A 14,630-nucleotide genomic window follows, 5' to 3' on the forward strand; every position below is an offset into this window, starting at 1 on the left:
TGGTTAGGTTCCGCTTATAGGTGAGATCATGTGGTATTTGTCTTTCACCACCTGGCTTATTTCACTTTGCATAATGCTCTCCAGTTCCATCCATGCCATCATGAAGGACAGTAGCTCTTTCTTTCTTTCTGCTGCATAGTATTCCATTGTGTAAATGTCACATAGATAGCTTTCTGGTCCACTCATTTACTGATGGACACTCAGGCTGTTTCCAGGACTTGGCTGTTATAAATTGTGCAACTATGACACTGGGGTGCAGAGGTCCTTTTGAATGGGTGTTTCGGGATTCTTAGGGTACAATATCAGCAGTGGGATTGCTGGGTCAAAAGGCAGTTCCAGTTTTCGCTTTTTGAGGAAATTCCACAATTTTCCACAGTGGCTGCACCAGTCTACATTCCCACCAACAGTGCACTGGGGTTCCCTTTTCTCCGCAACCTCGCCAGCACCGGTTGTTTGTTGATTTCTTTATGATGGCCATTCCGACCGGTGTGAAGTGGTATCTCAAATTCTTAAAAAACTGGAAAAAGCACTAGCAAACAGAAAGGACTGAAAAGGAAGGCAATCCTAGTTCCAGTAAAACAAAGGGAAACAGGGATTAAAACAGGTTCCACATTAGCTCTTGTTCAAATACCAGTTCCAGAAGGAAAGCTCTTATCAGGTATGTAAGATGTAGCACCCAGTACGGCAAAAAGAAGGAGAAGTCTTACATACAAAGCCCAAAAGAAAGGGTACTTCTTTGTCTTTCATTACTTCAGTAATTCTCAGAAAAACAGAAGCAAAAAGAGAGAAAATACAAAGGAAAAGGTGCCAAGAAATAGTAAAATTATTTGTCATGTCAGTGATAATTCACTGGATTAACTCATTAATTCCATCAACTGATACTTATTTACTGCCTACTATACGCATGGCTACTAGAAAAATTTTCACAGTGATGTATACATATATAAAGCCCATATTACAAGCCCCTTTATAGCTCACAGTATACGTGAGCCACGGCAGTGTTCCATGAAAACGGTCCCCCATGCTAATAACCAGACACTCAGAGCAAGGTAACCCTGTCCTGCCTGTTAAGTTTGCAAAGACTCTTTGTAACGCTCAGAGCTCGAAAGACAATATATAGCAAGGTAAGTATTATTTGCAGCCTATACATTTGTACAATCTTTCCAGAAGGAAATGTTTAACAATAGATAATAAGACTCCTTTCTAATTCTATGCTCAGGAAATGATTTTACAAGAGCAGCAAGAACAGCCAGAGCTGTGTACCAAAAGGTTCACTGCGGTGCTAACTAGAACAGTAAGAAACTGGGAATAACTTAAATGGTCTCTAGTATAACCATAAAATGAAATATGATGGAGCCACCGTAAACGAAGTTTAACATTTTCACTAACACGGCAACTGCTCACAATCTGTTCAGATAATGAACGCATCATGCCCACCTTGGCCCAAACTGCTACTGAGGAAAGACTTCACCGCCGCCTTTCACGTTCACACCCACGGAGGCGGCTCGCAGAGCAGAGCGCCACAGACTCTGAAAGACGGCCGATCCGAGAGTCCTGGCTCCAGGTGTTCTCAACACAAACAGCTCTTAATGGCTCACTTTTTCTTCTGAAAAATGCACATCTATTCCACAAGGTCATTGTAACCACTGTATAAAACATGCTATGCCATTCGAATGACGGCACACAGGTAGATGACAGGTGCACATTTATCAGCGATTCACCGGATCATGGATTAGGGAGTTTCCATTACCTGCTCTCTCTTCTCCTTAACGAGACTGTAACTTCCTTGAAGGCAGGGCATGTTTTACATTACACTTACATATAACAGAAACCAGAACCTGCCTGGGGGGTAGGGCTATGGTCACAAGGTACGTGCCATCTGGAATGGCTCCAACCGAGAAGGACGGACGGCCCGCTGACACGCTGGACCCCAGCGACACAAGGCAGGACGCCCGCCGGCTCGGGCTCTGGGAGGACGTTCCGTGTGGGCGGAGACTCCAAGTCCTACCAGGCAAGGGGTTCCGCAGGTCTCAGGCTTAAAGCAGCCGCAAAACGGGCCACCCGGGAGTGGCAAACTTGTGTAGGGATGCAGTACAGTCTCCTCACTAATGCAACTTCGTAACAGAAACACATGGCCCCCTCATTCTCGCTTGATCTGAGGGTAAGGAGGTCAACTCAGAAGCTCCCTGAGCCTCCCCAAGGCTCTCGGAGGGTTTGCCTGGTAACGAAGCAGGGCCCACGTCTATTTCATCCACCACTGGGGCCCCACGGTCTTGGCTTAGCGCTGCCTGACATGTGGGACGCCCTCAACGGAAGGCCGAGCCTGCAGCCCTCGCCAGCTCGCCTCAGGGCGCTGGCGTGTCGTCCCATGAACCAGAGGGGCGACGGGAGGTTTGATGGGCAAATGGGATGAAGCAGTGAGTCACAACTAACTACCGGTCAGCATAACTAAGGTGGAGTTTTTACATTTCACTCACCGAGTCAGGCTAATGGCGACCCCTTTTTAGTGATCATACATCAACACACACACGTTCCCTGGTTTTCTGTTAAATAACACCTAATATTCAAAGAGCCAAGGAGAACTCTAAGAGCTTCTTTCACAAAGTAAAAGCTGTTCTGGGGTTGAAGTTTCTTGGCAAATGTTTTTGATGTTTCCAGAAGTATTTCTCCCTACTTTACTTCTAATATCCTACTTCCTCAGATAAGTGAGTTAGGAAACACAGAACAGTACACACACAGAAGGCAATAAAAAATCCCACCGCTAGTCAAAACCACTGTTAATTACACACACATGCATGCACAACAAGGAAGAATGAGTTCCTTTTTCTTTTTTCTTTTTTGAGGATTGCTCTATTCAAAAAAAAATTTCAAGACACATTAGTGTTTTACAGAAAGATGAATAAACTACCTAAGGTACTCATATGTTCCAATCCCAATTTTACTCTAAAATTAATCCTAAAATGTGAACTCATCTTTACAATTCTTGTGTTTTATGGACAAGCAACCTCTTAAGAGAACCACCTCAAGAGGGACTTACTCTTGTCTTCAGAAAATAAGACCCTTTTCAAGGATGAAGTATCTGGGCCTAACCTTGTCTAGCTTTCTTCAAAACGCCTTGGGTCATTTCGTGGGTAAGCACTCGGACTGCTCCCGGCCAGATCCCAAGAGACAAAGGACAGAGTGCACTAGCACATTTTTTATTGTTGAAAGAGTCAAGTTTCTTGAAGTGAGAGTAGCAAACCATTGTAGGTAATTAAATCAATTTAACAGATCATGATGAACGATTTTTTTAATAGAACAGAACAAGAATTATCAGAGCGTATCATATAGGACAAGGTCAACACTTTCATAAACTTCTACTTCAGTTAGGCAGCATATACATCCTATTATAAAATACACGTCTCACGGTAGGGCGCAGAACAGCCCGTTTCAACATCACCACCACAGAATAGAAACAACAGTCTCCCTGCCTGCTTCAGCTGAAGACTGAGCACAGGAAAGAGCAATGAGGAGTCTAAAAAGGTATTATGGGAGAAAAAAGTTGTGTACAATGAGCTTTGAGGACATTTCAAGGTGGCTTCTTTGTTCCTTTTTCTCCTCTGAAAATGATTTTCATCCCGGCCCTATCCTGTTAAGTCTAATTAATCCAGAAAACACAGTATTCCACAGCCAGTCGCACAGGCCTTAGCAGATGCTGGGCTATGGAGTCAGGTGGCTGATGAGCACCGTTAGCCTGGGACCCTAACTGGGGGGAGGACAGTGCAACCGGAGGGCAAGGCAAGCCTGTGCCTGGGCCCACAGCTGTGGCCTTGGGGAAGTGCAGCCTCTCTAGGCCGGCTTCTCGTCACTCAAGTAAATGGAGGGGCCCAGCGGAGCTCCAACTTCCCTCCCAGCTCTCAACTCTTTGAAGTCTCTCTTGGAGCAATGGCTGAAGGACTAAGTGAATGTTAGGAGTCCTCCCAACCATAAGACTTGCATTAATTCCTTATCTGAACAAGAACCAACTACCTAGACATTCAAAAACTCAATTCTAGATATTTTGTAACAAAACCAAGTTGTATCTGCATTTTTATGTTCCTACATTAAAAAAAAAAAAAACTTTAGGATTGTTACATGGTACAATGAAAATAATGCATGTATTAAAATTTTCTTCCAAAATATTTCCACTGAAAGGTTAAAAAGGCTGACATTTCTACAGTTTCACATTTCTAAACCAGCTCTCCTCGAATAAATCCTCTTCAGAACATTCTATAGTTCAGCACTATTCTCAAATAGCCTACTCACATGGGGGAGAAAAGCTCCGCCGAAAACAACAAACCAGATCAACCTTAAGGCTCAGTATCCACTTTTCTCCAAAGCAGGTTTATTTCTCCTGAAATTATGCTGAAAATGAAATCCACTTACGAAACGCTCTGGACAGAATGCCTAATACACTCTTAATAACTTTCCCTTCTACTTGGTAAACACTTGGCATCCATATGCTCCATGAGACTAGTACTTCTACCGAGGTCTGCGAAATATTACAAATGAATGTCCTTTCAGGTCAAAAACAAAGTTCCATTCTGCCTCTGCTGGTAGTGAGCAAGCATTCAAAGACAACTTGCACTCCATCGCCTGAGCATGAGGTCTGCGGGGAGTAAGGCTGCACCCACCACACCTACTTTCCAGAGAAGTGGCGTCCCTTTCTAAAATGCAGTGGTTGCAAAAATGCCTCTTAAAAAGGAGAAGGTATGTTAACATCGCATACAAGTTGAAAATACAATTACAATTCTAAATAATAGTGCTCTTAATATCACAGACCACCATAAAGCAAGCCCTTTATTACTGCTGCTGTTGTTTCCAATCTACAAATTGTGTTACCCAGGATGAACTACTTAATTCAAGAACACCAGCTGGATAGAGTCCGTTCAAATAGTTCATAGACACTGAAAATAAATTTTAAGAAAGAAAATTTAAGTTAATTTAAAATTTGGCAACAATTTCTCTTTGTATAACATATGCAGTCTCATCAATTTCAATTTCAGTAACAACTCAAAGTAATGCAAAACATAATTTTAATAGCCATACAGAATTCTAATGTGGTTCTAAATTTTAATTTAATTTCATGAGTTGAATCCAGAAAAACCACATATCACTATCTTTTCTGAACACGATATTCACAAGAGTCAAAAAGCATTTTACAAGAGCACCAACCATCGATATCTTTGCCACACCTTTCACAGAAACTACGCCAGGTTCTTGGGGGGAGGGGTCCAGGGGTGGGGACAGCTAGGGAACCCCCTGAGGTTTACCATTAGTAAAGATCTGCCCCCTCAGGATTTCGTAAATGTCTTTAAGGGACAAGGATACAATATACCTCAAAGGAAAGCAGGAAAAGCAAAGTATGTCACAGACTAATTTAAAGAAAGACTGAAAATTAAAAACAAAAACACGATAACCCAGCCAATTGAGGGAAGTTAGTAATGGGGGGGGGGTAGCAAGGCTGCCAAAGGCCACTCATCCTAGAGGCGGGGGCGTGCTCCCCTGGTGCTAACATTAGTCACTGGCGCATGCCCCGAGTTTCCTCGCTGGCATCATGCCTACCGATCAATCTCCTAATTACACTCTGGCTTTCTACAGGGGTGGAAAGAGTCAAGCAGGGGCTGAATGAAGCACAGGACCTGGGCCTTGCTCACCTTATCCTGCAAGGAAAATGCCAGATGACAGAGACCCACAGCACTCACTGGCCAGACTTCTTTCCTGACATCTCTCCTATTTTCCCTCTAAAGAAACAATTTCCAATGACTTGCTGATTGGCAACGTGAAAGTGTCTTTAAAAAAGAATACATAGCACCTGGTGAAATGAGAAGGCGTAGGCAACAGAACGCTATGAGTAAAGAGATAATCATTGAAGAATGAGGAATTAAGTAACAGGAAGTTATTAAGGCAGATGTATCCAGGAAGCAGTCAGGACCTCAGATCCCCATAATTCAGGAGAGCTCAGAACAAGATTTACAAGACACCGAGAGAACACATGTGAAGGAAGTAGGAGCAATTTCTAACAATGTGACAACTAAAGGGCACCGCAAAGTCCTTCTTGAGGGACAAGCCGTCCCCACTTCAGAATACGAGGGTGCTTCCGCCGCCCTGTCACTGCTGCTTCCCGGTCACCGCTCCTCGGCCTACAGCCCCCATGGCATCTGCCCTGCGATGGCCCTGGGCCTCACCCACCACCGACGAACGCGGGAGTCTGCAGCCACACCACAAGGTGCACTTCCCTAGGGAGAGCAGGTGACATCTGGTGCCCGGACTGACACAAGCAGGCTCAAAAGGGACAGTCAAGTCGACAGAAAGATCAAACCGTCTCGGAGTGACAGGAGACTAAGGGTGGTGAAACCCGGGATTTTCGAGTGAACTTACAAGAACTGTATTATATAGAATAAATAAAGTCACTGGTTTAAAAAAAGTTATTTTTATGTTCACATAACATATTTCACAAGGTCAATAAATTAGAACAATGGGGCTATTTTTAACATAAATATTTTAAATGAAATGTTCCAGTAGATAGCAGTCTTGTATCAGCCTTCATATCCAAGTGCAAATTCAAGAAATCAGAAAAATAAGTTCTTCCGAAGTAGTTTTAATAGCTCCCCTTGCAATCTCAGGATGTCCTACAATGGACCCAGAAACTTGAAAAAGAAAATATAAGGAATATTTATTTGTAAGCTAAATCACAACAAGAACGGCTGCTATCCTTATCACGGATCTTTTATCAAAAATGCCAAGAAGTATCCATGGCTGACAATAAGCAGAAACGCTGTGCTGGAGCACTATCGCCTCTCAACCTGTTTTGTGTTCCTCGGTCATTGCATAACACTCACGCCAGCAGGCACGGAGCAGATGTTCTGCGCTGGCACCTGCCACAGCAGCTCAGGGGCCAACAAGTGCAGGCCTGCATTCTACAAAAACTGTGCATTAGGACAGCCTTCCTGATCGATGGCGCGTCGGCAGAAAGTACATGAACGGAGATGGCAGGCGGAGCTTTATTTTCCATCTATCCCCAAACCAATCAACCTGGTAGCACAAACACGTTATTAGTCTCCAATGTGTTAAAACACAGCATCTGGCACATCTTGAACGGGCAAGTTGAGCTTTTTAAAAATAGTTAAAAACATAAATGGGAGAAACCCACATAAACAGATGCCGAACCCCTGAAGCACCCTTTACTAACGACCCACAGTGAGTCTGTCAGAGGTCAGCCCTGTGTATTGAAGAGGTGCTGGTGACAATGAGGGCGCATGAGAGAGAAAACAACAGCTTGGCCAAGTCATCTGTTTTACAGATTAGCTATCATATAATTAACTGCAATGTTGCTAAGAAAAATATTTCTAAGATCTTCTTGTTCTGTACACTGCTGTTCACTTCAAGTTGGATGTAGCCCATTACCCCGACCTATTTTTATTATAACAAAGACAGAAACCTCGCTGAAAAAAATCCAGGTTTCTTTTGGCCACTGGAGAAACAGTCATTTTTTATGGCACAGTCCCACCTCCCTCTGCCCCTCTCACTTTTACCTAAAAATGCTCACATCCATTTTATCCCAGGGAATAGTTACCCAGAATCATACGTTCTGATTTGCCCATTTGGGGAGTGAAATCACGCCTCTCCTGGGTGAGAGGCATGGAATATGCCCCCTGGCCCGAGTTCACTGCTGGCTGTGAACCCTTGGGCCGGACACTCAGCCCCTGCGCCTCAGCTTCCTCGTCTGTAACAGAGACATAATTACATGACCTACCTCATACGGCTGTTATAAGGGTGAGATGGGTCAGGAAAAGAAAGTGGCGTATTTTAAGCATTTAAAAGTATTCATTATTATTTTTAAAGAAAAACTTAAGGAAGTCAAAATGGTCAAAGACTGCATTCGCTAACAAATGTATTTAATAAACTTCCTGACAAAATTTCTACCAATGTCAGATGTATTTGAAAGGAACAAAAAGAATTTCCATTCCACCATGTGCCACTGTTTAGATAAGCTGGTCCTTAAAAGGTCACTGAAGTGTCTCAGAAGTGTCTTAGAATTAAGGAAAATAATTCTTCAACAGCCTATAAAAATACTGGGTCACGAAAGCAAGAAAGTGATTCCTGTCTTCTTGTGTAACTACAGCTTCGGAATGTGTTTAAAATTTCTTGCAGCAGGAAAAAGAAAGAGAACACCTAGCTGCCTGATTCCTGGACTGCCGAGCAGGGCAGCAAGAGGCCGGGGAGCTGCGGCAGCGTCGTCACCACGGGGCCAGGGGGCAGCAGTCTGCAAGTTCACTGGGGATGCGAAGGACGGGTAAGAGGACATCTGAACACACAAACACAGGCACAGAAGAAGAGGGGCATTCTCAGTGCAGGAGTTTGAGCTCCCAAATTAAAAAGAAAAGAAAAGAAAAGAAAAGAAAAGGACATAGAGCTAATTAATAGCATGCCTAAGGAAGAGAATGCAACAAATACTTCAGGTGCCAAAGTTCCATCTTAAAGCTTCCCGCGGTAGCAAAGTTTTAGACAAATCAAGCCTTTACTTTTGTGCACGTGTGAGCCACGATCTGCACAATGCTTCCACTGAAGGCCGGCCAAGTGTCCTCGGAGAGAACCCCACCTGCCTGTGTGCAGACTCCAAGGGGGTGGGCTGGAGGGCAGGAGAGCCCCGCGGGGAGAGAGCCAGTGCGCATCGGCTTCACAGGCGTCCACTTCTCGACTCGGAAAGGGGCGGAGGGGGAGCGTTTGGGTTCAGCACGGATGCGAGCGATTTCGGCGCGGCCCCGGCTCAGAAACCCGCGGCCGGGGACGGGTCCTGGTGCCCACAGGACCGCGCGGCCCGCCTCGCTCCCCACGAGCTGGAGCGCTGCAGAGAAGGCCCCCGGGCTGGGCGCTCGGGCGGGGGTCGCTGGGCAGCCCGGGCCGCCGCGCCCCGGGTCCCAGCGCGGCACCCCGCCCCTCGGCCCGGCCCCGGAGCCTGGATGCTGCCCTGGCCACCTGGCGGGAAGCAGAGGCCCCCACGCCCCCTCGGCCTCCGACCGAGCTCGGCCCGAGACGAGCCCCCGCTTCGCCCCGGGGCTGGCGGCGGCCGCACTCACCTCGCCGCGCAGCAGCGCTCGGGCTCCGGCTCGGGCTCGGGTTCCGGCGGCGGCGGCGGCTCCTCCATGGCGGCGGCGGGGTTGACGGCGAAGGCGGGCGGGGCAACCAGTGCGGCGGCGGCTTCTCTCATCCGTGCGCGGAGCCCCGCATGGCCGTGGCGGGCAGGGAGCTGCAGCCTGGCGCGAGGGCCGGGGCCCTGAGTGCGGGGGTGACGCGCTCCGCCTCCGCCCCTAGCCCGCCGCAGGGGCCGCTCGCGCCGCGGCCATCTTGGGAACGGCGACCGGCCCGCGCCGGGCTACGGCGGGCGGCGAGGGACAAGCCTCCCCGGGCGGCGGCGGCGGCGGCGGCGGGCGTCGGGGTGGACGAGCGGGGGAGCCAGCGAGGGAGGGGCGGAGAGAGCGGCCTCCGGTGGCCGGCGGCGGGGCTCGCCCCGGCCTGTGGTCTCGCCCCCGCGAGTGCGCCACGGGCTGTGCGCGCGGGACCCCAGGTGGCGGCGTGGGGCGTGCGCGGAGAACACCGGGCGCGCCGGCGCGGCCGCAGGGAGGCGGCGATAGATGACTTTTAAGTGCTTTGTAAACTTCAGCAAGTGGATCGCCGCCAAGGGTGATGCCATCCTCAGAAATAGGGTTCGGTAGAACGCGGGCACTCACGGCTCCCACGCGGGCCAGGAGGCTTTGAGGGACCTGTGAGTCCTGGGGCTGGGGGTCCACTCTGATGCAAGCGCACCCTTAACCATGCACGGAAAACTCAGTTGTTTGACGCTGTTGAAACAAAGATTCTGGAAACGCCCAACATGAAAGTTACCCTCTTATTAAGAGGGCAGAAAAGAGCAGTGATGTAACCTCGGTGTCACAGGTGGGGGGCGTCGATCCTCCAGGAGCTCGTGCCGGAAGCGCTCCTGCACGGGAGGGGGGGAACGCAGTTCTAAAGACGATTTCATAAAGCACGTGTCCGCGCACACGCACACGAAGATATGATGTTAGACACTGCAAATACTGTATCATGTTCTCTTAGCACTTGCTCTTCACAGTGTCAAGTTGCAAATACTTATGAAATTTTCCATGGAGTAAAGTCCAGGGTTCATTCAAGAAGAGCATCATTTAAAATTAAAAAACACATCTATTCATTCAAATGTGCTGGTTTTTAAAACCTCATTCGGTGGAGCTTGAATATATAAAATACACGTTTTGAACGAATGTTAGTAAGAAAACTGGCCAAAATAGAAAACCCGAAATATGATTATATTTAAAGGCCCGTTGTAAAATTAGCCATGTTGCACTCCAGGAACATTGCAGAAGCTTCTCTGTAGTTTAAGAACTTCTTCAATCTATTTTCTCTGCCATGATAGTCCATATTATGTATTTGGCATGATAGTGCTGAATTTCAGAATGGACATTTTATTTTTTCAACAACATTCATCCATGGATACTTACCAAATTTGTGCCAGACTAAGTCTGTGGCTAGTAGAGCTAGCATCCTACTTCAGCAAGAGAGAGAAAGCAGGTAAATTTATGGCATATCAGACTGGAAAGGAGTGGGAGAGGCAATGCTATTTTACATAATTGGTGAGATACAGTTAAATGATTTGATCATACAAATCACTCCCAAAAAAATGTAATAAAGGAATACTTACTGAATTTCACATTTTCTTTACAAATAGTTGCCTGACCCAATTATTTAACTTATCCTCACTACCAGACGCTTAAGTGTTTTAATGTTTTGGATAAGTTATGGTTCACAAATAACCCCCGAGCCACTGCAAGCCTGGGGTCCGGCCTCCGCTCTGCAGGCTTGCAAATCTGTGATACTCGATATGTAGCCAGCATCTGGGAGACGAGGGGCTTGTTGTTGTCCACTTGAGGGTACTGTCCATTTTGAAAGGAACCAAACAAATTTACTTTTAACTAATCGGGTAAGGCACCATGTGTGGAAACCTCCATTAACTAGTAGTACTAAATACCAGTTCACATCCAGGGAACTTTTTCTTCATTCAGGTTAATTCTGTGTCCTGCATCAACCTGTTGCTTTTATTTGTGTTCTCCTCCTATCCTGGGCCACTTCATTTCAGCAATTCCGTGTTTCAGATTTCAAGACCTGAACGCGTGCTCTCCTCCCCCATGCTAACCGCACTGCCGCCCGCTTGTGTTCTCGGACTCGGTGAGCTGCGGCCCCCTTTACCCAGTCGGAACTCTCCGAACAGCCATTCCCTCAGCCCCTGAGCAATTCCCGGATGGGCCCATAATCCTGGCCAATTCCACCTCCTCTGGAATCCAGCCACTTCCTCCATCCCCCCTCACTCAGGCGGCCACAGGTCTGCCTAGACGCTGCGCCCGCCCCCGGGCTCTCTGCCTCTGCCTGCGTGCTCGCTCCCTGACCCTGTCTGCTGTCACACTACAGTCCCAATGACCTGCCTGCGCCTCCCTCGACACTTGTCGCCGGTCACAATAACCTGCCTGCACCTCCATGGAAACTTGTCTCTTTCATACCTAATTCATTTGATTGATGTCTCACGGCGGTCAGGATCAAGTCCTTAACAGACTCGGAGTTTTTCGAATGCTGCACACCTGGTCCTGCCCCTTGGGTTGAGAGGAAGGAGCCCCGTCCGCAGCAGCCGGCCCGGTGGAGGCAGGCCTGCGGCTCAGGAGGCCTTGGCCCACCTGGTGGGGGGGAGGGGTGCCCAAGCAGGAGTGAGATGGGGCCTTCTGGCACCCACTGCGATGACAGCTTAAAAGTAGTTCTTCAAACGGATAAGCTGATTTGATAAAAACTATAAGCTACGTACATCACTGACATGTCAGACATCAGGGCACCCTTAGCATCCCATCAAGGCCAGTGCAGTGGCAAAAAGTCAATTCTATGAATTTTTTTGCAAGATGATTCGAAAAGAATGTGCTACACTATGCTGTCAATAGGGTTATATCTTTGTTATTTAAAACACAAAGGCTGTAGGTTTTAAATTATGAGCATGGTGCTGGTGTGCTAGGCTACTTTCTCCCCTCCAGTGGGAAGGCTCAGACAAAGGCCTCACCAGCCCCACCCTCCCCTCCAAGGCTCCTGGCCGAGGGTCCCAGCTCTGCAGAGGCAGGAAGACAAGAGTGCAAGCATCCAGCCTGCTCCCGGCGCTGGGGTGACAGTGACGGAACCATTGCAGTCCGATGCACAGGAGATCGCCTCGGTGGGAGAGCGATGCAGCCTCCCTCCTAGTAAGGAGAACCTAAGCTGAGGTTACACGCCTTGATTTCCTCTGTCCCAATGAGAGACAATGATACCTATTTCTGCCTCCTAATAAAACACACAAAAAATGGATACATACAAACAGTCGGTGACCACACTTTTTAAAATTGTTGACATTCTTACAGATGTCCCCCAGTGCCGACACCCCCTCCTTTCCCCATGTCCACCCCACCCCTCATGTCGCCACATTGTCATCCATGTCATGTCATGGGCTCTGCATATATGTTCTTTGGCTAATCTCTTCCAGTCCCCCTTGCCCTCTCCTCCCTTTTTAAAAGTGAGGACACTTTTTAAATAGTCCTCATAACATTTAAGTTTCATCCTCCTCCCTTGAGTAGTGGGAAGTTACAGAAAATTTCCCCCGTTCTTTCCTGAAAGGTAATCTGCCTCCTTCCGTTAATTCTCCGCCAGGGTACAAATCACCCACTTCAGAGACCTTCTCCTCTGTGGAAACAAAGGGTCTGAAATGAGCCCCTGAGGGCTCCGAATCATGTAGCAAAGGATCAAAAGTTACTGTTTCTTTCATAATGGTTAGAATAATGTGCATGAAACTAATAGCAGGGGAGGCCAGGGATGGCACTAGGTGAGGAGCGCGGCCGGGCCGCCAGCAGAAGTCCACCTGTGGCTGACGAGCCTCCTCTGTTTCCTCCTCCAAGTACAGGCGGAGGCCGCTCCCTTCTCCCCGCTCGGATCTCAGCGCCCCTCCGGGACCCTGCCCCCGAGAGCAGCAGCTGGCTTTAAAAAAAGGAATCCCTGGGGGAGCCCGCTCTTCTTGCCAGCCAAACACGTCCATCATTCCTCACCGAAAAATCCACAGAACGTGCCTGGATCGCATCCTTTCGTTTCTCTTTCAGACGTCCAGGTGCAAGTTTAGAGAACTGGGAAACCGCACGTTGCAGCTCCTGAATTGTTTTCACATCCTTCCAAGTCAGTCAGCGCCTGCTTGGTCCACCACACGGAACCAGGCACAGGGAACCGATGACTAACCCTGCGAGAACCTCCTCGCCCCGGGCCAGGGGCTCCTGCTCTTTGCTCCCACATGATAAAGTCGCTCCTCCTTCTAGAAGCAGCTCAGGGGGCTCCCGCCCCACTCCCGGAAGACTTCTCTGAGCTTCACCGCCAGCCTGCCCCAATCCGACAGCAGGTGCTCTCTTTGACATCCCCATAACACCCTGGCCAAGCCCTTCAGCGCCATCCTCCACCTACCTATCTTCGTCTAGATACTTGGTTGGTTACATGTGTGCTCCTTGCTCTGTGACCTTCTCGAGAGCAGTCAGTATTTCTTCCTATCACGACATCTTCAGCACCTAGACTAACACCCTGGACATAGCACATGTTCAGTAACATACCTGTTGAAAAAAGGAACTCAATGAATATTTGAATATATGGATGGATGGATGGATGGATAGATGGATGGATCTAATTGAGGGAATAAGCCTAAGATAAATTACTGTAATACAAGTAGATTCTAAGAAGCATCAGGAGGGAGATTTTTTTTTTAAAGATTTTATTTATTTTTAGAGAGAGGGGAAGGGAGGGAGAAAGAGAGGGAAAGAAATATCAATGTGTGGTTGCCTTTCACATGCCTCCTGCTGGGGACCTGACCTGCAGCCCAAGCCTGTGCCCTGAATGGGAATTGAACCGGCAACCCTTTGGTTCGCAGGCAGGCACTCAATCCACTGAGCCATCCCAGCCAGGATTTGAGGGAGATTTTTTTTTTTAATGCAATAGGTGCGCTAAAGAGTCAGATGACCAAGATGAACACTAGTAAGAAAGAAAACCTACGTACAAAAATTGACATTCAGGATGAGGGGTGAAAGCAATGTTAACTCATGTTATGTGACGCTTTCAGCCACAAAACATATCAGGAAGAACAGAATTAACCTGGATTCTTGCACTGACAGTGGGGAATCTTAATGACCCTTTGGCTGTTTTTGTATATGCACTTGCACACTAACAAATAAAATGCTCTTACAGTATTCTGGTTGAAGTAAGAGAGCAGCGGTCATGGATAAAGATTGAAATGGAGATTAAAACACTGCTTTTTATTGAAATAAGACTCTGATTGAAATCAGAAATATTTTGGACCAAAGGACTCAGAGCCAAAGGACTGATAATCAAAGGCCAAAAATAAGGTCTAAAAGGTTGAAAACTTCATCTTCTGAAGTTTGCTTTTTCAGAGTTTTGCTACAACATGACATCCTTGAGTTGGAAACATCCTGTGAAGCTACCTAATCTACTCATCTTCTCAGAGCAAGATTTTTCTCTGCATCGATTACAAAAGTGTCCAAGGCTTG

General features: G+C 47.5%; 1 protein-coding gene across 8 annotated transcripts in view; it reads right to left on the reverse strand.

Annotated features, from left to right (window-relative positions):
• The window catches only part of MAP3K4 (mitogen-activated protein kinase kinase kinase 4), an 86,176-nt gene extending 76,794 nt beyond the window's left edge, over positions 1 to 9,382 (reverse strand). For all 8 annotated transcript variants that reach the window (XM_054595502.1, XM_054595467.1, XM_054595485.1 and 5 more), the window contains exon 1: positions 9,099 to 9,382. In XM_054595502.1, coding sequence (XP_054451477.1) covers positions 9,099 to 9,229 — 131 coding nt within the window. In that variant the 5' untranslated portion in view covers positions 9,230 to 9,382. The remainder of the gene's footprint in view (positions 1 to 9,098) is intronic.
• Between the last annotated feature and the right edge of the window lie 5,248 nt (positions 9,383 to 14,630).

This window comes from Pteronotus mesoamericanus, unplaced genomic scaffold (assembly GCF_021234165.1).
Source record: "Pteronotus mesoamericanus isolate MK-2021 breed Mesoamerican mustached bat unplaced genomic scaffold, CSHL_Meso_final contig_134, whole genome shotgun sequence".
Classification (NCBI taxonomy): Eukaryota; Metazoa; Chordata; class Mammalia; order Chiroptera; family Mormoopidae; genus Pteronotus; species Pteronotus mesoamericanus.